The 23264-nt window shown below is 40.2% G+C and overlaps 1 protein-coding gene across 2 annotated transcripts in view; it reads right to left on the bottom strand.

Annotated features, from left to right (window-relative positions):
* RECK (reversion inducing cysteine rich protein with kazal motifs) overlaps positions 1-23264 on the bottom strand; it is a 104894-nt gene that overhangs the window by 68754 nt on the left and 12876 nt on the right. For both annotated transcript variants that reach the window (XM_004457292.5, XM_023588420.3), the window contains exons 2-3: positions 22891-22949; positions 246-320 (exon numbers count right to left, since the gene is read on the bottom strand). In XM_004457292.5, the coding sequence (XP_004457349.2) occupies positions 246-320; positions 22891-22949 (134 nt within the window). The remainder of the gene's footprint in view (positions 1-245; positions 321-22890; positions 22950-23264) is intronic.

Genomic DNA, 23264 nt, shown 5'->3' with positions numbered 1-23264 from the left:
TGTAAGCCTGGAAAACACTTAAATTTAAGACTGTTTTTAGCTTATATCTTAGACAATGAAAGATGAAAAACATATTCTACCTAGTAATTTATGTGAAGATCTTCTCAAATTACCCAATTAAATCTAATATTTTACTTTGACCATAAACTCCAATCACATTTAAAATGTTTTTAACTCTAAAAAGTAGCTCAATAGATGGCTTCATTTCAACACAAGTGTCCATAGTTAAGTTAAACAAGACCTACCATTGTTTCTGGGCAATAATCTGGGGCACGCTGCAACAGATGTTTTAGACGGGATTCACTTTTTGATGAGAAAATCTGTTTGACAAAAGAAAAAAAAGTTTTTGTGGTATATTTTTTCATGAGAAATTAGAAGAGTTTGTAAAACTTACTATCTTCTATATTTCTCAGTCATCTAGAATATTTTCCAACTTTCTTTTATAAACAGAAAACCTTGGCATATTAAACTGAAGTAACATTTCTTAAAAGGTTGATTAGTTTGGCAAATAATCAAAAAACTCTGAATATAATAGGTCTAAACACTTTTCTGATGACCAAAAAAGGAGAAAACCAGGCTACCAAAATGTTAGAGGACAAGGAGAATGAAAGAAGAACACTGGAAAGGAAGAAAAAATATAGATTTATTCTACACTGTTCAACAAATTGCTTTAGTCAAATGATGACAATGAAAAATAGTGTCATACCCTTGATATTGGAGAAGATATAAATCTGTGAACAGCATTATGGTACATAACTTTTCAATAAAATGTCATGAGAAAGACAAAGCCTTTTTATTTTTTAAAAATATACATGCTGAGGCACTAACAAGGTTCACTTACCAGGCTAAAATGGCTCACTCCAAATAGGACTCTGATTAATGTAACTACAATTTGGTAACTCAGTAAATTACAAATCATTACTATATCAGACAGAACTTCATTGTTACCAGCAAATAGTCAAGACTGCAAAATCCATAAATGCTAAGGGCAATGAAAAAAGGATTTATCTCCAGCTGGTTTATTTAAAACACATTTTTCACCAAAACTACAACTGCAATTAAGAATTGAAAAGAACTACCGCTAATTAATTAATTAATTTAGTAATTAGCAACAATGGCTGCTAACATTATAAAAAAGAGACAATCAGACATAGTTATGTCTGATTATGAGTTATGAGGAAGTTATAAGGACGACTTGCCAAAAGAAATAAAAAAAACAAAAGAACTTTACCTGACTCTGATCAAGCCACTGGATTTCATAAGGTAGCCACTAGCCATGTATGTTTATTTAAATTTTTTTTAAAGATTCATTTATTTTATTTATTTTTCTCCCCTTCCCCCCCCACCCTGGTTGTCTGTTCTCTGTGTCTATTTGCTGCGTATTCTTCTTTGTCCACTTCTTTGTCCACTTCTGTTTCTTTTTGTTGCGTCATCTTGTTGTCAGCTCTCTGTGTGTGCGGTGCCATTCCTGGGCTGGCTGCACTTCCTTTCATGCTGTGCGACTCTCCTTACAGGGCGCACTCCTTGTACGTGGGGCTCCCCTACGCGGGGGACATCCCTGCGTGGCACGGCACTCCTTGCACGCATCAGCACTGTGCATGGGCCAGCTCCACATGGGACAAGGAGGCCAGGGGTTTGAACCGTGGACCTGCCATGTGGTAGACAGACGCCCTAAACCACTGGGCCAAGTCTGCTTCCCTGCTTATTTAAATTTATATCAATTAAAATAACACAATTAAAAATTCAGAAGCTTGATCTCTTTAGTCACATTTCAAGTATTCAACAGACACATTGATCTAACTGGCTACCATATTAGCACAGGTATTGAATATTTTCATTATCAAAGAAAGTTTTAATTGGCAGCTTTGTTCTGGATCTAAATGCCAATTACTAGGAAATACAGAGAACAGAGGAATGGGTTAATGGACACCACAGGTATGCAAACAGCAAAGTTTAGCCTGTGGGAAATATTATAGGATGAATGAACAGATTTCTTCATCAAATAAATTATAAGGAATAACCTATGTATCAGAAGATAAAGACATATAATCAATCAATTGTAATGCATATACTTCACTTTAATTATGATTCAAACTAAAAATATTACAAAACAATAGAGAAACTTGAACATGACTGGATATTTGAATATTTTAATGAAGTGATAATATTGTGATTATGTTCTTTAAAAAATGGGTTGTTATAATTTAGATACAAACTTGAAAATTTATGGATCAAATGATATGAAGCTGGGATTTGCATCAATATAAATTTGTCTCATATAAGTTTGGGGGAAGGGGATAGTGGATGGGAGTACAGACGAAACAATTCGATTTAATAATGTTGAAACTGGGAAGCAGATTTGGCCCAATGGATAGGGCTCCTTCCTACCACATGGGAGGTCTAAGGTTCAAACCCAGGACCTCCTGTCCCATGTGATGACCTGGCTCACGAGCAGGGCTGATGCGTGCAAGGAGTGCTGTGCCACATAGGAGTGTCCCCAGTGTAGGGGAACCCCGCATGCAAGGAGTGCGCCCCGGAAGGACAGCCGCCCTGAATGAAAAAAGTGCAGCCTGCCCAGGAATGGTGCCACACACACGGAGAGCTGACACAGCAAAAACAAGACACAGACTCTGGGTGCTGCTGACACAAGCAGACACAGAAGAACACACAGTGAATGGACACAGAGAACAGACAACAGGGGCGGGGGACAGGGAAGGGGAGAGAAATTTTTTTTAAATTTTAAAAATCTTTAAAAAAACGTTGAAACTCAGTATGCGAGTTTATTATACTATCCTCTCTACTTTTATATATGTTAGAAATTTTCCATTATAAAAAGATAAAAGAAAGTCCCAAATGGTGCATTTTTGGGACTTGGAGTTGTCCTGAATGATACTGCAGGGACAGATGAAGGATATCCTGCCATAACCCACTGGATGGACTGGGGAAGAGTGTGAACTACAACGTAAACTATGGTTCATGCCGTCTGGCAGCGCTCCAGGGTATACTCATCAAATGCAATGAATGTACCTTACTGATGAAAGGGGATGTTGCTGTGGTGGTGGTGGTGGGGGTAAGGTGTGGTATATGGGAACCATTATGTTTTTTAATGTAACGTTTTCTGTGATCTATTTATCTTTTTTTAAAAAAAGACAATAAAAATTGCTGAAAAAAAGATAAAAGAATGAAAAGAAAAATAATAGGAAAAAGAAACCAATAAATGACAACAACAACAACAACAAAAAAGAAAGAATGAGAACAAGAGAGAAAACAAAGAAAAAAAGAGTAAGTACATAATATTGGTAATGGAATTGGAAGACTTGCAGAAACACAGAGACGGAAGGTTATGCTTTCACTCACTCCTTCTTCCCTCAACTGAGTCTCCACACAAATGAAGCAGGCTAGTAAGATAAGGAATTAATAGATGGATCTGGAACCTGGCAAGAAGTCCATGTGGACATCAATAACTGCAAGATGGCTGCTGGAGGACCCTCCCCAAGATTCTGCCACTCAGAAGACGACTTCCTCCAGAAGGCAGGAGAAGCCCTGGATATTCCCCCAAGGACTTTATCATTGGGCCCTCATGGGAGACTGACGGGAGAGAGAATCAAAACAATAAACAGCTGGAACTCCTCCACTGCCATTAGCAAAGGGGTAGGAGAGTTAACAGTTCAAAAAGGCAGGCACAGGGCCTGAACTCTCATGTGCTCTCTTGTCTGTGGGCCCGTTTCTGCCCTCTGTGCACGGCTCTTGCCGTTTTCCTCTGCCATGTGGCCATGCAAGTAAACCTGGGGATTTATAATCTATAATGGGAAACTGTAGCCTGTAAATCAACCCTCTTTATCACTTTTTAGCCCCTTCCTCTCTACCTGGGACCCCTGATATGTTATTTTCTCCCCTTTCCTGTCCCTCCCTACCTGAATAAATTATTGGCCTAACTCACCCAACATGCTCTTGAACTTCATTTCTGTAGCATAGTCAAAACCCTAGACAAAATCCAATAACACACACACAAATTTTTTAAAGAGCAAAAAAAAAAAAAAAAAAAAAAATCAACACAGTTTAGAATGGAAAGAACACTGAACTGAGAGTTGAAAAATATTCTTTGAGTAACACTGAGCAACTTGGCCTTTCAGGAGGTAGCTATAGGCCAGTGAACATGGATTCTGTAATCAGACAAATTTGGGCTTACTAGCTTGTTGATCTTGGCAAGTTTTTAAACTTTTCTACACCTCGGTTTCCTCACATAAAAAGTGCAGATAGAAGGTGGCGTCAGAGTAAGGAGTTCCTGGAGTTAGCTCCTGAAACAGGGCAGTTGGTGGTCACCCAGAGCTACCTAAAGCAGCTTTTAGAGGACCCAGGAGACCAGAGGAGTATCCTGCAACATCCTTGATGGTGTGGAAGGAAGAGACTACCCATCTGCACAGAGGAATTGTGAGTAGAGCCCTCCATGCCACCGAGGTCGGTGCCCGCGGTGTGCAAGCCACCTCGGGAGCTGTTCCATGGTTGGAGTTGAAGTTCCATCTCCCCCAATAAAAATGGGAAGAAACAGTGTGGCACCGACTTCAGCTACTGATTAGTAGATTTGGTGGGCTGAAGTAGAATCCTAGGAACAACTAAACTTTAAGGCTGTCCAGGTCTGAGGGAAGCCAGTGGCTGCCATTCTGACTCCGCCCCAGGCATGAGGGGAAGCGGCGCTGACTGAAAATTACAGCACTTGTAAGGACCGGCTTCTTTCCACCCAGGTTGGGTTGCAGATCTAGCCTAAACCCCAGTCCCACCTCCAGCAGGGAGGAAGCTGGGGGGACCTGCACCACCTTTCTGGGAAGCTGCAAGCCCTGCCACGGAGGCTGGTGCCCATCTTACTCTAGGGGCACAAGCTGCCTCAGGAGCTGTTCTGTGGCTGGAGCTGGAAGCTCCATTTACCCCAAATGGTGGAGGAAGAGACAGATGTCCAGTGACCTCAGCTACTAATTAGTGGACTCAGCTGGCTAAAGTATAATCCTAGAGTCAGAGAGGGTCTGAGCCTGTCCAAGTGGGAAAGAGTCCGGTAGCTGCCATCTTGACTCCGCCCCTGGCATGAGGGGGAGTCTGGCTGACTGCAATCCAGTGAAGTTAGGGACTGGCTTCTTTCCACCAAGATCAGAATGCAGCCCTAGCCTAGGCTCCAGCCCCACCTCCAGCAGAGAGGTAGCTGGCAGGACCTGCACCAGGTTCTCCAAGCAACTGCAAGTGCTCTCTGCTGGCAGAGGCTGAATAGTCAGACACCTGGGACTGCATCCCTGCACCCCAAGAGAATAGGAGAGGAGCTCGGTATCTTCAGCCTCTCTGGACAATGGCAGTTTTCAGCCCACACAGATTTGTGAGTGCCTTTGAGCCCATCTCCACCTCTGTCCCCCCAAAGGATAGGAGGGGGCTGGTGTTGCCTCAGCCTCTCTGGGCAACAGTTTTGGGCCGCCCAAGTCTGACTGTTAGGCACCTGTGGCTCCTTCTCCATCCCCAATAGGGCAAGAGATGGACTGTGTTTGCCCAGATTCTTTGGGTAACCACAGGTGCTTTTGGCCCACACAGCCTGATCTGGTGGGTACTTGTGTATGCACCCTCATGCCCCAATAGGAAAGAAAGGGGCTGATCTTTCCACAGCCTTTTTGGGCAACAGCAGACCTTCAGTCTGCATGGACTGGACTACTGGATGCCTACGAATCCACCCCCATCCCCAACAGAATAGAAGGGTTTTGGTGTCTCCACAGCCTCTCTGGACAATGAGAAGAAAGGTGGGAGAAACTTCATCAATTCCTGGGGCAATGTGGACAGCTTCAGCCTCCATAGCTTACAGCACCAACTACATCCTTGGCTCCTATTACACAACCAGGAGGGGAGAAAAGATAAGAAATCCCTAAACTAAAGGGAGAAACTGCACCCAGAATAAATACATCTAGCAAGCCAGATGCGGAAACACCAACAAAAAATAACAATCCATACTAAGAAACAGGAAGAGATGGCCCAATTAAAGGAACAAGATAAGCCTACAGATGACATAAAGGAGTTGAGACAACTAATCTTAGATGCTCAAACAAATCTCCTTAATAAATTTAAGGAGATGGCTAAAGAGATTAAGGATATTAAGAAGGCACTGGATGAGCACAAAGAAGAATTTGAAAGCATACATAGAAAAATAACATCTTATGAGAATGAAGGTGCAATAAATGAAATAAAAAATACACTGGAGTCATATAACAGCAGATTTGAGAAAGCAGAAGAAAAGATGGGTGAGCTCGAAGACATGGCCTCTGAAAGTGAACAAAGAAAAGAACAGATAAAGAAAAGAATGGAAAAAATGGAATAGGGTCTCAGGGAACTAAACGACAGCAAGAGACATGCAAACAAACATATGTGTCATGGGTGTCCCAGAAGGAGAAGGGAAGGGAAGAGGGGTAGAAAGAATATTTGAAGAAATAATGGTGGAAAATTTCCCAACCCTAGCGAAGGACATAGACATCCATGTCCAAGAAGCACAACATACTCCCATCAGAATAAATTCAAATAGACCAACTCCAAGACACATACTAATCAGAATGTCAAATGTCAGAGACAAAGAGAGAATTCTGAGAGCAGCAAGAAGCAACACATAACATATAAGGAATACCCAATAAGATTAAGTGCCCCAATTCTGGCCACCTTCTTCCCGGCTTGGATCATTATTCAAGTAAACCTGGAGATTTATAATCTATATAGGGAAACTGTAGTCTGTAAATCAGCCTGCTTTATCACTTTTCAGCCGCTTCCTCTCTATCTGGGACCTATAATCTCTTACTTTCTCCCATTTCTCGTCCTTCTCTACCTTAATAAATCACTGGCCTAACTCACCCAATGAGCTCCTGAATTGTAGTCGGTGCTCAAAGTTACTGAAATTACTGCAATAATAGAATAAACAAATAATTTTTTTAATTAAAAAAAAAATTCCCTGTAATGTGACTTTTTATTTTTAGGTTTTTTTCCATTTTATTTTTTCATTAGGGAAGTTGTGGGTTTACAGAATAACTATGCATAAAATATAGGATTCCCATATACCACCCCCCACCACCACCTTGCATTGATGTGGAACATTTGTTACAATTGCTTATAGCACATTTTTATAATTGTACTATTAAAGTCCACAGTTTAACATAGGGTTCCCTGTTTGTGTAGTGTAGTTCCATGGATTTTTTTAAAACTTTTATTCTGTATCATATATACATACAATCTAACATTTTCCCATTTAATCATATTCAGATATATATTTCAGTGCCATTATTTCAATGTTACTTTTAACCCTACCACTCCAGTCAATCTAGAAATATTTAATATTCAGAGTTTTCTGAATATTAGGCACTTCTCTAGGCACTGATTCAATATAAAAATGCAAATGAGAGGTAATAAAGGGGAGGTGGGGCAAGATGGTATCTGAGTGAGTGCACCTTATGGTCTCTCCTGCGAAGAGGCGGCCAGGTGGGATTGGAATCTTGCTGGAGTGGGCTGTCTTGGGGGCTTGTAGGGTGGCGGGTGTGTGGACGTCGATTTGGAGAGAGAGTGGCAGAAGTGGTGCTTGCTAAAGGTAGAATTGCGGCTTACAAGTATGGAGGTTGAAAGCTGTGGACTGGCCGGACCCTTCCCCCTAGGGCTGGTGGCCTTGGTGTTTCCTAAGATCTGTCAGTTGTGTGGTCGTGTTCCTTGGCCCCATGGTCCCCAGATGCGTGGTCCCCAGGTCTGTGTCCCTTGAGCCCCCGTAGTCTATGTTCCATGGACCTACGTGCCCTGGGCCTGCGGAGTCCCGGACTTTCCTTTCCCAAGTCCAGCGCTCCCTGAGGTCCGGGACTGCCTTAGCCCTCCAGTTTTGGACTGATTCTGTGGGTGGGTGGGAGGGATTTGGTGGGGGGTGCAGTAGGGGAGCCTGGCTAGTGTGTGTTCGATTTTCTGGTGTTTCCCCCCTCTTATTTTTCTTTTTTTTTCTTTTTTTTTTTGCGCTTGGAGGAGCATACCGGCTGGCTTGGGGAGAGTCTGGGAAGAGAGCTGTGGCAAATCTGCTGAGAAAGCCCGACTCACCTAAATACCCTGGGATAGGAAACTTAACCTGGGAGAAGGTGGAGTCAGAAAATCAACTAGACTTCTCATAGCATACCTAAAGGAGTGAGACTGTAGGAGGTGCTTTCCAAGCCTCCAATAACATACTTGGGGTTCCTGGTGAGGTGTGGGTGCTCTCTTTCTGGAAATTAAGAGTCATTGTTTTCTGTGCAGACCTGATTCAACAAAGACCTACTTGAATATCCTATTGGACCTCTCAGGCAGCTTTCCTGCTGCCTGGGAGAGAGAGAAGTAAAGAAGGGAGAAAAGGGGGAATGTCAGATCCCTAAGCGTTTTATTTAACTACAAACAGGATTCCTTGCTTGAAACTTTCCCTAGTATTTGGTTGATTTTTCCTTGTTTTTCCTTCCTCTTTATCCCCCCAAGGCCCTTTTTTCTTTCCTTCTCTTTTTCTTTTTCCTGCTTACTTCCCGACTCCCTTTTGTCCCCCCCCCCCTTTTTTTTCCTCTTTCTTTCTTTCTCTGCTTTCTTCTTCTTCTTACATTAGGTGCTGTAGGGAGACCTTCACATTTGCTGCATTTCCTCATCCTCCATTTACACTCTTCTGTGTGTATTTATTTTGGCCACCAACACTATACCCTTTCCTCTACATCTTTCTATCCTCCATCATTGATTGTTTCTCTTACATTACACCTCTCTTTGTTTGCCCCCCTCTTTTTTGACTTTTTATTATTAATACCTTTGTTCTGTTTTCTGTCTTATATTCACTCTTTATACTATTGTCCTCTCTTTTCTCTTTCCCTCTCTTCTGAACACACAGGTCTTTTAATTCATACTGTATTCCTCCCCATATTCAGATTTTTTACGTACTCTACTTTTCTTACTGTTATAACTCTACATACCTTACATGAGTCTAATATCCATTCTCCTATATGGTTCCTCTGTTAATATTTACTATCAATACTACTATTATTCATTTTCTTTTCTTACTCCTTTTGCTTTCTCTGGCCCTAATATTTTCCTTCAAGTGGACTTAGCCAACAACAAAGAAATAGAATAAGAAGAACAGAGTGACAAAGAGAAGACTTAACATTCACGAAAAAACAACTAATTAATCCAAACTAGACAAGGAACCTAAGCACCTGACTAAACCCGCAAGATAAAATGATGACCAGACAGCAATACAAACCAAACCAATAATCAGGAAAACATGCCCCAATCCAATGAACAAACTAAAAACCAGGAAGAGGAGCAGAACATCGAACAAGTAATTAAAGATCTCAAAACATATATTAGGGACCAATTTGATGAGGTGAAGGAAGAGATTAAGAATATGAAGAAAACAATTGGAGAGAATACAGAAGAAATGGCAATCATACACAAAAATATTTAATGGATATGATGGTGACGAACAGCACAATCCAAGAAATCGAAAATACACTCTCAGCAAATAACAGCGGACTCGAAGAGGCAGAGGAGAGATTAAGTGATGTGGAAGACAGGACATCTGAAATCAAACAGATAGGAGAACTTGTCGATAAAAAGATAGAAAAAATCCAGGAGAGGCTTAGGGAGCTGAATGACAATGCAAAACATGCAAACATACATATTATAGGCATTCCGGAAGGAGAAGAGAAGGGAAAGGGGACAGAGGGCTGTTGGAGGAAATAATGGCTTAAAACTTCCCAAACCTATTGAGGGAGATGGATGTACATGTCTAGGAAGCACAAAGCACCCCAAACAGCATAAATCCCAACAGGCCTACCCCAAGACATATACTTGTCAAATTATTCAATGCTCAAGACAAAGAGAAAATACTAAAAGCAGCAAGAGAAAAGAGAACCATCACATACAAAGGAGGCTCCACAAGATTAAGTGCTGATCTCTCATCTGAAACCATGGAGACAAGAAGACAGTGGCATGACACAGTCAAGGTATTAAAAGAAAAAAATTTCCAACCAAGAATACTCTATCCAGCAAAGTTAGCATTCAAAAATGGAGAGTTCAAAATATTCACAGATAAACAGAAACTAAGAGAGTATGCCAACAAGAATCTTGCCCTTCAAGAAATACTAAAGGGAGTTCTGCAGGAAGAAAGAAAACAAGAGAGACAGAGTTGGAGGAGAGTGTAAGAGCAACTAAAAAGACAAAAACAGAAAAAGAAATCAAACGGAATATGACAAACACAAATCCAAAGAAAATATGGCTAATATAAGTAATTCCTTGAAAGTAATAACACTGAATGTCAATGGATTAAACTCACCTGTCAAGAGACTCAGACTGGAAGATTGGATAAGGATATATGACCCATCTATATGCTGTCTGCAAGAAACACATCTTAGACCCAGGGATTCAAGGAGGTTGAAAGTGAATGGTGGAAAACAATCTTACAAGCAAACAATAACCAAAAAAGGGCAGGAGTAGCTATATTAATATCAGGCAAAATAGACTTTAAATGCAAAACAATTGTGAGAGACAAAGATGGATTCTACATATTAGTGAAAGGGATAATCTTTCAAGAAGAAAGAACAATCATAAACATTTATGCTCCTAACAAGGGTGCCTCCAAATACATGAGGCAAACACTGGAAAAACTAAGTGAAGGAATAGATGCCTCTACAGTTATAGTGGGGGACTTTAATACAGCACTACCAACTTTGGACAGAACATCTCAAAAGAGAATCAATAAAGAAACAAAGACTTTGAACAATATATTAGAGGAGTTGGACCTAATTGACATATACAGAACATTACACCCAAATACAACAGGATATACATTCTTCTGAAGTGCACACAGATCATTCTCCAAGACAGACCACATGCTAGGCCACAGAAAAAGTCTCAATGAATTCAGAAAGATAGAAATCACACAAATAATTTCTCTGACCACAGTGGAATGAAGCTGGAAATCTGCAAGGGCCACAGAAACAAATTTGGCACCAAGATTTGGAAGTTAAATAACATACTCTTGGAAAAACAGTGGGTCAAGAAGGAAATCTCAAAAGAAATTAATAACTACCTTGAAACTAATGAAAATGATAGCATAACATATCCAAACTTATGGGATGCAGCAAAAGCAGTACTGAGAGGGAAATTTATAGCCATAAATTCATATATCGAAAAAAAAGAAAGAGCTAAAGTTGAAGAACTAAATGTACATTTGGAGGAATTAGTTATAAAACAACAAGCTAACCCCAAAGGAAGAAGAAAGAAAGAAATAACAAAGATTAGAGCAGAACTAAATGAAATAGAAAATAAGAAAGCACTTGAAAAAATAAACAAAACAAGAGCTGGTTCTTTGAGAAAATCAATAAAATTGACAAACCCTTAGCTAGACTAACAAAGAAAAAGAGAAGATGCAAATACACAAAATAAGAAATGAGAAAGGAGATATCACCACTAATCCCACAGAAATAAAGATTATCATAAGAAGATACTTTGAAAAACTATATTCCAACAAAAACAACAATTTAGAGGAAATGGACAAATTCCTAGAAACACATAAGCAGCCTACATTGACAAAAGAAGCTGATGATCTCATCTCAACAAACCAATCACAAGTGAAGAGATAGAATCAGTCATTAAAAACTTCCCAACTAAAAAGAGCCCTGGGCCAGATGGCTTCACAGGTGAATTCTACAAAACTTTCTGGAAAGAACTAACACTAATCTTGCTTAAACTCTTCCAAAAAACTGAAACAGAAGAAACACTGCCTAACTCATTCTATGATGCCAACATTACTCTAGTACCAAAGCCAAACAAAGACACCACAAGAAAGGAAAATTACAGACCAATCTCTCTAATGAACCTTGACGCGAAAATCCTCAACAAAATACTTGCTAATCATATTCAACAGCACACTAAACAAATTATACACCATAACCAAGTGGGGTTCATTCCTGGTATGCAAGGATGGTTCAACATAAGAAAATCAATTAATGTAATACACCATATAAACAGATTGAAGGAAAAAAATCACATGACCATATCTATAGATGTAGAAAAAGCATTTGACAAAATATAGCAAAACACTGCAAAAGATCAGAATAGAAGGAAACTTTCTGAACATGATAAAGAGTATATATGAAAAACCCACAGTTAACATCATTTACAATGGTGAAATCCTAAAATCTTTCCCTCTAAGATCAGGAACAAGACAAGGATGCCCACTATCACCCCTCCTATTTAACATAGTCTTAGAAGTACCTGCTCAAGCACTGAGGCAAGAACCAGACATAAAAGGCATCCAAATTGGAAAGAAGTCAAAATTTCACTATTTGCAGATGATATGATCCTATATATAGAAAACCCTGAGAAGTCTACAACAAAACTTCTAGAACTTATAAATGAGTTCAGTAAAGTCGCAGGTTACAAGAGAAATGCACAAAAATCAGTAGCATTTCTGTACACCAATAACGAGCAATCTGAGGAGGAAATCAAGAATCAAATACCATTCACAATAGTAAATAAAAAAATAAAATACTAGGAATAAATTCAACTAAAGACATAAAAGACTTATACACAGAAAACTATACAACACTGTTCAAGGAAATCAAAGAAGACCTAAATAAATGGAAGAATATTCCCTGTTCATGGATAGGAAGACTAAATATTATTAAGATGTCTATCCTACCAAAACTGATCTACACATTCAATGCAATCCCAATAAAAATCAACACATCATTCTTTAATCAACTAGAGAAACTAACTATGAAATTTATTTGGAAAGGAAAGAGGTCCCGAATAGCCAAAGATATATTGAAAAAGAAAAATGAAATTGGAGGAATCACACTACCTGACTTCAAAACATACTACAAAGCTACAGTAGTGAAAATAGCATGGTATTGGCACAAGGAGAGACACACTGACCAATGGAACCGAATTGAGAGTTCTGATATAGATCCTCATATATACAGCTATATGGTATTTGACAAGGCCACCAAACTCTCTCAACTGGGAGAGAATGGCCTCTTCAACAAATGGTGCCTGGAGAACTGGATATCCATATGTAAAAGAATGAAAGAGGATTACCAACTTACACCTTAAACAAAAATCAACTCAAGATGGATCAAAGACCTAAATATAAGACCCAAGACCATAAAGACCTTGGAAAGCAAAGTAGGGAAGCATCTACAGAACCTTGTAATAGGAAATGGCTTCATGAACTTCATACCAAAAGCATGAGCAGCAAAAGAACAAATAGATAAATGGGACTTCCTCAAAATTAAAGTCTTCTGCACCTCAAAGGAGTTTCTCAGGAAAGTGAAAAGACAGCTTACACAATGGGAGAAAATATTTGGTAACCATATATCTGATAGGAGACTTATATCTTGCATATATAAAGAACTCCTATATCTTGAAAATAAAAAGACAAACAGCCCATTTTAAAAATGGGAAAAAGATTTGAACAGACACTTCTCCAAAGATGATATACAAATGGCTAAAAAAACACATGAAAAAATGCCCAAAATCCCTAGGTATTAGGGAAATAGAAATCAAAACAACAATAAGATACCATCTTACTCCCAGAAGACTGGCAGCTATCAAAAAATCAGAAGACTACAATTGTTGGAGAGGATGTGGAGGAATGGGAACACTCATCCACTTCTGGTGGGAATGCAGAAGAATCCAGCCATTCTAGAGGACAGTTTGGCAGTTTCTCAAAAAATTAGCTATAGGGAAACGGACTTGGCCCAGTAGTTAGGGTGTCCGTCTACCACATAGGAGGTCCGCGGTTCAAACCCCGGGCCTCCTTGACCCGTGTGGAGCTGGCCCATGCGTAGTGCTAATGCGCACAAGGAGTGCCACACCACTCAGGGGTGTCCCCCGCGTAGGGGAGCCCCATGCGCAAGGAGTGCGCCCCATAAGGAGAGCCGCCCAGCGCGAAAGAAAGTGCAGCCTGCCCAGGAATGGCACCGTCCACACTTCCCGTGCCGCTGATGACAACAGAAGCGGACAAAGAAACAAGAGGCAGCAAGTGGACACAGAGAACAGACAACCGCGGGAGGGGGGGAAATTAAATAAAAAATAAATAAATCTTAAAAAAAAAAAATTAGCTATAGTTTTGCCATATGACCCAGCAATTCCACTGTTGGGTATATACCCAGAAGATTTGAAAACAAGGACACAAACCGATATACGCACACCAATGTTCATAGTAGCACTATTCACTATTGCCAAAAGTTGGAATCAACCCAAATGCCCATCAACAGATGAATGGATAAATAAAATGTGGTATATCCATACAATGGAATACTACTCAGCTATAAGAACAAATATAGTACAAACACATGTGATAACATGGACGAATCTTGAGAACCTTATGTTGAGTGAAGGAACCCAGGCATTGAAGGACCAATACTACACGATCTCTCCAATATGAAGTAAGTAAACCAAGCTGTCTCAGAGAGCTAGAGACTGTAGGATAAACTTTAAGGTAGTTGGGGGGTAGAGGAAGGTTGTGAGCTGCCAGCTACTTGGATGATATCTATGATAAGCTGGAGATAAGTATTTGTACAGGGAAGGGATAAAATGGGGGCAAAGGGATAACTTAGGGTGGGGCTGCGTGGGTTTCAGGGATGCTAGGGATGGGAGGATGGGTCAGGTTGCCCAAGAAATTGGGGAGAGGGAGAGGGGAACATTTGATCATGGGAGATTGTCAGGTATGTGGTTGAAATTGTGGTGCAGAGAAAACTCTTTAGAGAATGTAATATGGAAGGTTGCCTGTTTGGGATGCTTAGTGGGGGGGACATCTGACACAGGGCAAGCTTCTGGGGAGTGTGTGAGTGCTCATTTTGTCATAGTGCATTATATCATTGGGTGGAGACCCATACAATGAGAGTGAAGGTATACCCACTTCCTGGGGAGGACTGATGTTCTCAAACAGAGGGAATTGTATCTTTTGAGAGAATTGGTGGTTCCCAATGGGTTAGGGCAGTCAAGTATGTCAAGCCCTCAACAGTTTTGCAAGTATCTCTGAATATGGTCCCTCACGTAATGAAGATTGATTGCTATGGTGGGCGCTGTGGGGAAAGCAAAAGAGGTGTTGAATACATGGAATCAGGGTAACGTGGGGCAATGGAAGTGTTCCACAAGATCATGCCATGATGGATACAGGACATGTTAAAGTACACCAAAAATGTATCAAATCTATAGACTAAAATGTAAACCATAATGTAAAACATAAGATAACTAAAAATTTAGAAAATTGTATAGTCTAAAATATAAACCATAATGTAAACCTAAATGGAACCATGTTTGAAAGCTATTGTTTCAATATCTGTACATTAGCTGCAGCAAATATAATATGAACATGTAAAAAGATCACTGTTGGGGAAGGGACAAAGAGTTTGATGTTGGATATGTGGGAGTACCATATATTGTATATGTGAATTACTGTAACCTAAAACATATGTCAAGAGAAACTTAAAAATCAGGAAAAAAAAAAAGAAAGGAGGTAGACACCGAGGAAGAAATGGAAGAAATTGCCTTGCCACTATACATAAAGGGCAACACCTGTAGCAGTGATGAAAGGCAAAATGTCAAAAACAAAGCTTTTTCATTTTTTCATTTCTTTGATATCCCAATTTATTTTTCTTTTATTTAATTTTTCTAAATTTCTATGTATTCTTTATCTAACCTTTAAACCCATCACTACATTCCATTTTTCTATTAAGGGAAACTGGCAATATACTGGGCTTTTTTTTTTAAGACGTTTTGGACTACAGAGAGGTTCAACTATGGTGGGGGAGGAGCACTTGTGTGGGGTGTCATTGGTGGGATGCACACGGTTGGGAGGGATTTCTCCAGGGCATGTATACAGGGTACAAAGAAAGGTTTGGATATTTTCATAGTGGTTTCAGTTGGAAACGACAGATGAGAGAGTCCAGAATTCCTGACCAGGGGAGCTCTATCACATTCCCCAATGGAACAACAACAATCCCCCAAGTGCAATGGGAAAGACCAATAAAGATGGATGGTCCAACGATGAGCCCTTGATACTGATGGCTGTGATTATGAGTCTGTGTGCCTGAAATATGAACTAGGCCTATAGCTGTGGGGTGCCTAAGAGTTACCTCCTGAGAGCCTCCATGTTGCTCAAATGTGGCCACTCTCTAAGCCAAACTCAGCATAGAGATGCACTGCCTTCCCCCCAGTGTAAGGCATGACTCTCGGAGATGAGCCTCTCTGGCACTGAGGGATTACTACCAAGCACCAGCTGATGAAGTAACTACAAAAATATCATGAACAAAGAGGTCAACTGAGACCGGCAGAATAGCTCAGCCTACATGTAATATCAGGTGTTCAAAACTGCTTTTTGACTTTGGACAAAAAGGGGGAAATGGAAAGGACAATTGAATTTATATGGTTAAGAGTCTCCAAAAAAGAGTCAGGAGATCATCAGGGGGTGATGCTTATGCATGCCTCAGCAGGGTACCAAAGACAGTGAAGGTGAATGGAAACCCAGGTGCTGGTTCTCCTGAGGGCTGCAGTGACCCAGGTTCTATGGTCAAGGCAGATGGCTCTGGAGTTCAGGGCCATGTTAGTTGACCCTACTTTGGAGTTTGTGTTCCTGAGTGTGATGGAGTTGGACTCAGATATAACCTTTCTACACATGCCTCTTCCATCACTTTTACCAGACCTGTGGTTGGCGTTTGGGTTGGTATATACTGAGGAGACCTGAATCTCTGAACTGTCCATGTGACGGCCAGGCCCTGGGCCTCAGCAGACTTGTAGCTCCTATCCTCTGGTTTCTTGGACTTACCCTGGCCAGCTGACAGGAAGGTGAAGAGGGTCAACCACCACACCAGGGAGCCAAGAGTGCCTACAGCTGCAAGCAGGAGAATTGCATCCATCATCCAAGCGGAATCTAAACCCCTTCTTGATGTAGAGGGTGACTAGACATAGCCATCGCAGGTCCACAAGATGGAGGAATAGAGCATGGATTAGAGTGGGCTTACTGGTGTTCTGCTGGGGAACTATTGTGTTTAGTAAGGGAAGAAACTGTAGTAGTGATGTGGAGAGGGTGGCCATGGTGGCTGCTGACGGTCAGGAGAGGAAAGAAGAGATATGGTTTGGGGGCATTTTCAGGATTTGGAGTTGTCCTAGGTGGTGCTGCTGCAGGGACGGATGCTGGACGTTGTGTGTTCTGTCGTGGCCCACTGGGTAGACTGAGGGAGAGTGTGGACTACAATGTGGACCACTGTCCATGTGCTGCAGCGGTTCTCCAGAACGCATTCGCCAGGTACAGTGGATGTGCCACAATGATGGAAGAGTTTGTTGATGTGGGAGGGGTGGGGGGTATATGGGGACCTCATATTTTTTTAATGTAACATTTAAAAGAAAATAAAGAAAAAAAATAGGCAATAAAGGAGTTAGAAAAGGAATTATATACTGTTAAATTTGGAAACACCAATGGATTGGGTAAATTCTTAGGAAAAAAAATTGTCACAAAGGGAATTAGAAAACTTGAATAGACCAATAAATATTAAAGATATTGAAATGGTAGCCAAAAAAAAAAAAAATGCAAATGAAAATCCATGCTCTAGAATACCTCCATTGACAGTTTTTGTTTTAAAAATTATGGCCTTTTCTCAGAACTCAAACTCCTTAACTTTTCTTTGGCATCTGACACTGTTGAAAATCTCAGTGTAAACCATCACTCTTATTTATTTTTACTATTATAGAACACCAGCTCTGACTTCTTATCTAAATTCCAGTTCTAAAAATCTTAATTACAAATCTCCAAAAGTCTTCACTTAGTGGTTTTCAATGATTATTCAACAACTGTAGAATAAAATTCATCTTCTCTTCAAACCAAATCCTTTTCTCAACCATAAAGGGTACTACTATAAAGGAAAGTACTGAAGCAGGCTAGTAAGATAGGGAATTAATAGATGGATATGGAACCTGGCAAGAAGTCCACCTGGACATCAGCAACCCCAAGATGGCTGCTGGAAGACCCTCCCCCAAGATTACGCTACTCAGAGGAAGACTTCCTCTGGAACCAGGACTAGCCCCAGATATTCCCCCAAGGACTTTATCACTGGGTCCTCCTGGGAGATTGATGGGGGAAATAAGCAATCAAAGTGGTGAACAGCTGGAACTCCTCCCCTGCCATTAGCAAAGGGGTGGTATAATTAGCAGTTTAAAAAGCAGCACTGGGCCTGAGTTCTCTCTCTTATGCTCTCTTGCCTCTGGACCCAGGCTCCAGCTCCTCCCAGCCCCTGCCCCCCACCCCCTTGTATCACCACTCAAGTAAAACCTGGGCATTTATAACCTATGATGGGGAATTACAGCCTATAAATCAGCCCTCTTTATCACTTTTCAGCCCCTTCCTCTCTAACTGGGACCCCTGCTCTGTTATTTTCTTCCATTTCTCTTCCCTCCCAACCTGAAAAAATTACTGGACTAACTCACCCGATGTGTTTTTTTTTTTTTTTAAAGATTTATTTTATTTATTTCTCTCCCCTTCCCCTCCGCCCCAGTTGTCTGTTCTCTGTGTCCATTTGCTGCGTGTTCTTCTTTTTGTCCACTTCTGTTGTCAGTGGCATGGGAATCTGTGTCTCTTTTTGTCGCATCATCTTGTTGTGTCAGCTCTCTGTGTGTGCAGTGCCATTCCTGGGCAGACTGCACTTTCTTTCGCGCTGGGCAGCTCTCCTTACGGGGCGCACTCCTTGTGCGTGGGGCTCCCCAATGTGGGGGGCACCACTGTGTGGCATGGCACTCCTCGCACACATCAGCACTGCGTGTGGGCCAGCTCCACACAAGGGACAAGGAGGCCCGGGGTTTGAACCACGGACCTCCCATGTGGTAGGTGGACGCCCTAACCACTGGGCCAAGTCCGCTTCCCCCGATGTGCTCCTGAAATTCATTTCTCCAGTGTAGTCAAAGAACCTAAATGAAATCCAGTAACAGTGTTTCTTTTCACCCTAAACGCAAAACCTAAATGTCACCAGGACTCCACTCTTTCCTCATTTCCTACTGGTAGGAGAAAAAAATGGTATTTCCTGCCTTATGGAGTGAGCTCTACTATTCTGAACACCCTGACCTCTCTGTACTCCTCACTCTTCCATGATCAGAATGACTGACTCACTTGACTGTTAAGCTGACAGGAGAAAGTAAACACATTTAAGCCAGCCCATACCTCTCCTCTTCTGGGAGTAATTCTAATTCTGTGGTTAAGGGTGTACCTGCAGCTAAAAACCACATTCAATATTTGTGTAATTAGTTATAAAAGTAGTATTTTGGAACCTATTTGCCATATTCCATCGCCTTATTTCTCAACTGTTAAGAACTTAGAGGAGAAAATGTTCTATATTGAGGCAACTATAGTTATTTAACAAATTACTGATAATCACTGTTATATACTAAACTCCTTCAATGCTTTAAGTATAGCAATAGGCACTTTATACATATTTTTTCTTTTAATCCTCAATATTCTATAAGGTATTGTGGCAGTTTGGTATTGTTTATGAAATCCAAATAGATATTGGATTTTGTCTGTAAACTGGTCTGTTCCTCTGGGCATATTAGATTATATTAGATTCAGAGGTTTCACTTTACCTTTATTAAATCAAGATTAGGGCTTTTATTTGCCCACATCATTAAGGCTACTCAGTTTGAGTCCTGCTCCCCCTCCCCTTGTGGGCTATATAAACGGATACTCACTTTGTAAGTAAATACATAGGAGAACAAAGAGGAACAGACAGTTCCACAGACAAAGCAGAGGCCCCAGGAAGAGATGAGCCGATAGATTACAGCTGCAGCTGAGCCTGGAGAGAAATGAGCCCCGGGAGAGAGACAAGCCATATGCCAGCCTACAGCTGAGATCAGAAGAAGCTGGGACCATGGAGCCTTAAGAGGAAGAGAAAGCCAAACCCTTACAGACATTGCCCACCATCTTGCTCACCATATGACAAATAACTTTGGGTGAGAAAGTACCTTTTATGGTACCCTGAGTTGGGCTCTTTAAGGCCTGGTAGCTATAAGCTCCTACCCCAATAAATACCATTTATAAAACCCAACAGATATCTGATACTTTTTATCAGCAACCTTTGGCTTACTAATATAGGCATTATCATCTCTCCCTTTTCAGATGTGAAAACTAAGTCTCAGGGAGGTTAAATAACATGTTCAAGGTCACAGAATTAAGTAGCAAGAATAGGAATTGTCCTAGGCATGTCTTACTCTAAATCTAAAGTTCCTGTTTTTCCCACTATGTTACACTATTTCCAGTTCTATAGATTCTTCCCCTATAGTATCACTTGCTACCTTTTCTTTCCATTCTACAACCATAACCTGAGAATTTATCATCTCAAAAATGGTCCTCTACATCAGCCTTCAATTTCATTTCCCCAACCAAACCCTCTATATTATACATGGCCATCATACTTATCTGAAAACACCAGTATCACTCCCTCGCTCAAAAACTTTCCCACTGCTCAAAATTAGATTGAGTCATGCTGTTTCAAACAGCCTTCTCTGTTCCAGTCCATATACGTACCTCTGAAACTCCTATTGTCCCTAAAAACTACACCTCTGTATTCTCAACTTGGCACTCAGGTATTTACTGCCTTGACAGTTACAGAACTGCTTTATCTATGCAGGTTTTATCTGACCAATAAGATTTTAAGCTTCCAGAAGGCAGCAAATACTCTCTACTTCTTTGGCTTCCTTATCAATGTCTAACTAATAGTGGGTATGAAAGAAGAGGTCAGTAAATCCTTTGTTTATACCCAAATTATTTCTTTAATGGTCTTAAATTTTTAAAAATTAGTATTTGATCTATTCATCTGCATAAAAATTCTTTCCTATATGTAAGTAATAAGTCTGGGGCCTTCTCTAAAGTGATCAATTGTACAACATACATTTTCATTTAAGCATTGCTAAAAATTGTAACATCTGCCTGACTGATGCAATATTCCTAAGTTACAGAATTTCTAATATTCCATATTTTAAGAAATTAGACCTTGTCTGTAAGACATCTCTTAAAAATCATTCCCCCTGTGGAATCAGGGAAAGCAAGAGGAAACAAAGCTGAAAAGTCAAGAAAGCCGTGCTTTAGAAGCAGCAGAGCTCCTTTAAAATCTCTCTTTCAGTAATACCATCAAGGCGTCAGTTTTACTTTTAAAAACTACTGTTCTAACAATAAATTTGCAGAAAACTAAATTTGCAATACTGTGATTCCATGTTGCTGAAACTTCTAGTAGCTACTTAGAGAAGCTGAGTCACTGTCATATCTTATAATGAGAGTATCTTACAGGGAAGTGGATGGGCTCAAATGATAAGGCCTCTGCCTACCATATGGGAGGAATGGGTTTGATCCCTGGGGCCTCCTGGTGAAAAAGAAGAGAAAGTGTGCCTGTGCGGCGAGCTAGTGCCCATGTGGTGAGCCAAGTGCCCACGCAAATGCCTGCATGGTGAGCTGAGTGGCCGCATGGTGAGCCAGAGTCTGCACGGCAAGCCAGCAGCTGCGTACCTGTGCAGCAAGCTGAATGCCTGCACAGTGAGCCAGTGCCCATGCAAGTGAGTCACACAGCAAGATGATGACATAACAAAAGAGAGATGAAGGGAAGAGTCAAGCTGAAGTGCAGCAGAGACCAGGAACTGAGGTGGTGCAATTGATAGGGAAACTCTCTCCACATCAGAGGTCCCCAGGATTGAATCCCAGTGAATTCTAGAGAAGAAAGACAAGAAGAGAAGACAAAAAGAGAAACAGATACAGAAGATCACACAGTGAAGGGACACAGACAGCAAAAACATTGGGATGGGGGAGGGGGAAGAAAAATAAATAAATAAATCTTTTTTTTAAAAAGTATCTTACAAAATTTTTCTAAGTCCATAGAATTGTTTGAGACAAGTTATAATTCCATTAGGTAGCTATTTCAGTTTTAGGAAGTAAGTGACAAAATCCAGGTGATCACTTGAAAACTCTTCCAAAAAAATGACTGGGCTCGTGACTTCTCAAGGTCTAAGGACAGAACTACACAACCAAGATCATGAAATAAAGGTAAGACTTTATGAAGTATTATCTCAGTGGAATTTGCCTAGAAAGGCTCAACCAAAAAAATGCAAACTTACAGGAAAGTTTCAAGAATAGTAAAAGGAACATCCACATAGTCTTTATCTAGATTCATTCACTGTTAACATCTTCTAACATTTGTTTTAAAGCTCTCTCTACATACATACTATTTTACAATTATTTCGATGAACCGCTTCTAAACATAATTCATTATAGATATCATGATCATTCATTCTTAGATTCTAACATGTACCTCCTAAGAATAAGGTCATACATAACCATTCTACAATGAACAAATATAGGACCACAGTATTGATAAAATACTATTAGTTAATATACAGTCCATAACATTAAACCAATTTATCTTGGTAATATTTTTATAGCAATTTTTTTTTTCCATTTCACAATCCAATCCAGGATTACACATTGTATTTAGCTGGTATGCTTCTTTAGTATTCTTTAACCTGGAACAGCTTTCTTTGCCTTTCCTCGTTTTTATAACACTGATATTTTTGAAGAATACAGGTTGTTTAAAAGAACATCTCTTATTTTGGGTTTGTCCAATTGATTCATGTTATGTATTTTTGGTAGAAATCCTACAGAAGAGATATTGTGCTCCTTCTCAGTGTGTCAGGTCAGCAGATACATGTCAATTTGTTTGATTTGTTTACATCAACTATTATTTGTGATATGAAATCTGATTGTTGGGTTAAATTGCTGTCCAAAAGATTTCTTCAAAACAACTGTACTTTATAAACAGTTAAACAGTTACATAACTATTAGCCTCTACAATTATTATGCAAGCTTACCTGTTCACATACATCACGGCACATCTGGTTATCCTTCGAATGATTACAACACAATGCACCTAGGAAGAAAAATAAACACCTGTTGTTGTCCTACTGTTAAACAAAATGACTAAGTTCATTTGGATAGTTACATAAACTGCTCACTCAATAGATCAATTATTATTACTTATTTTAACTAAACAAACCTTTACTAAGCACCTATTACAAGCCAAGGACAGTGCTAGGTCAGAGGATATGATCCCAACCCTCAAGAAGCTTGTGGTCTAATTGGGGAAACTGTCATGTAATAATAATAGCTATTATTTATTGAGTAATTTCTATAGTCCAGAATTTTGCTAAGTCTGTGTTATGCATTATCTCATTCAATCCTTACA

This window comes from Dasypus novemcinctus, chromosome 8 (assembly GCF_030445035.2).
Source record: "Dasypus novemcinctus isolate mDasNov1 chromosome 8, mDasNov1.1.hap2, whole genome shotgun sequence".
Lineage (NCBI taxonomy): Eukaryota > Metazoa > Chordata > Mammalia > Cingulata > Dasypodidae > Dasypus > Dasypus novemcinctus.
Note: the sequence above shows the minus strand (reverse complement) of the source record. Positions and strands in the feature narration are given on the sequence as shown.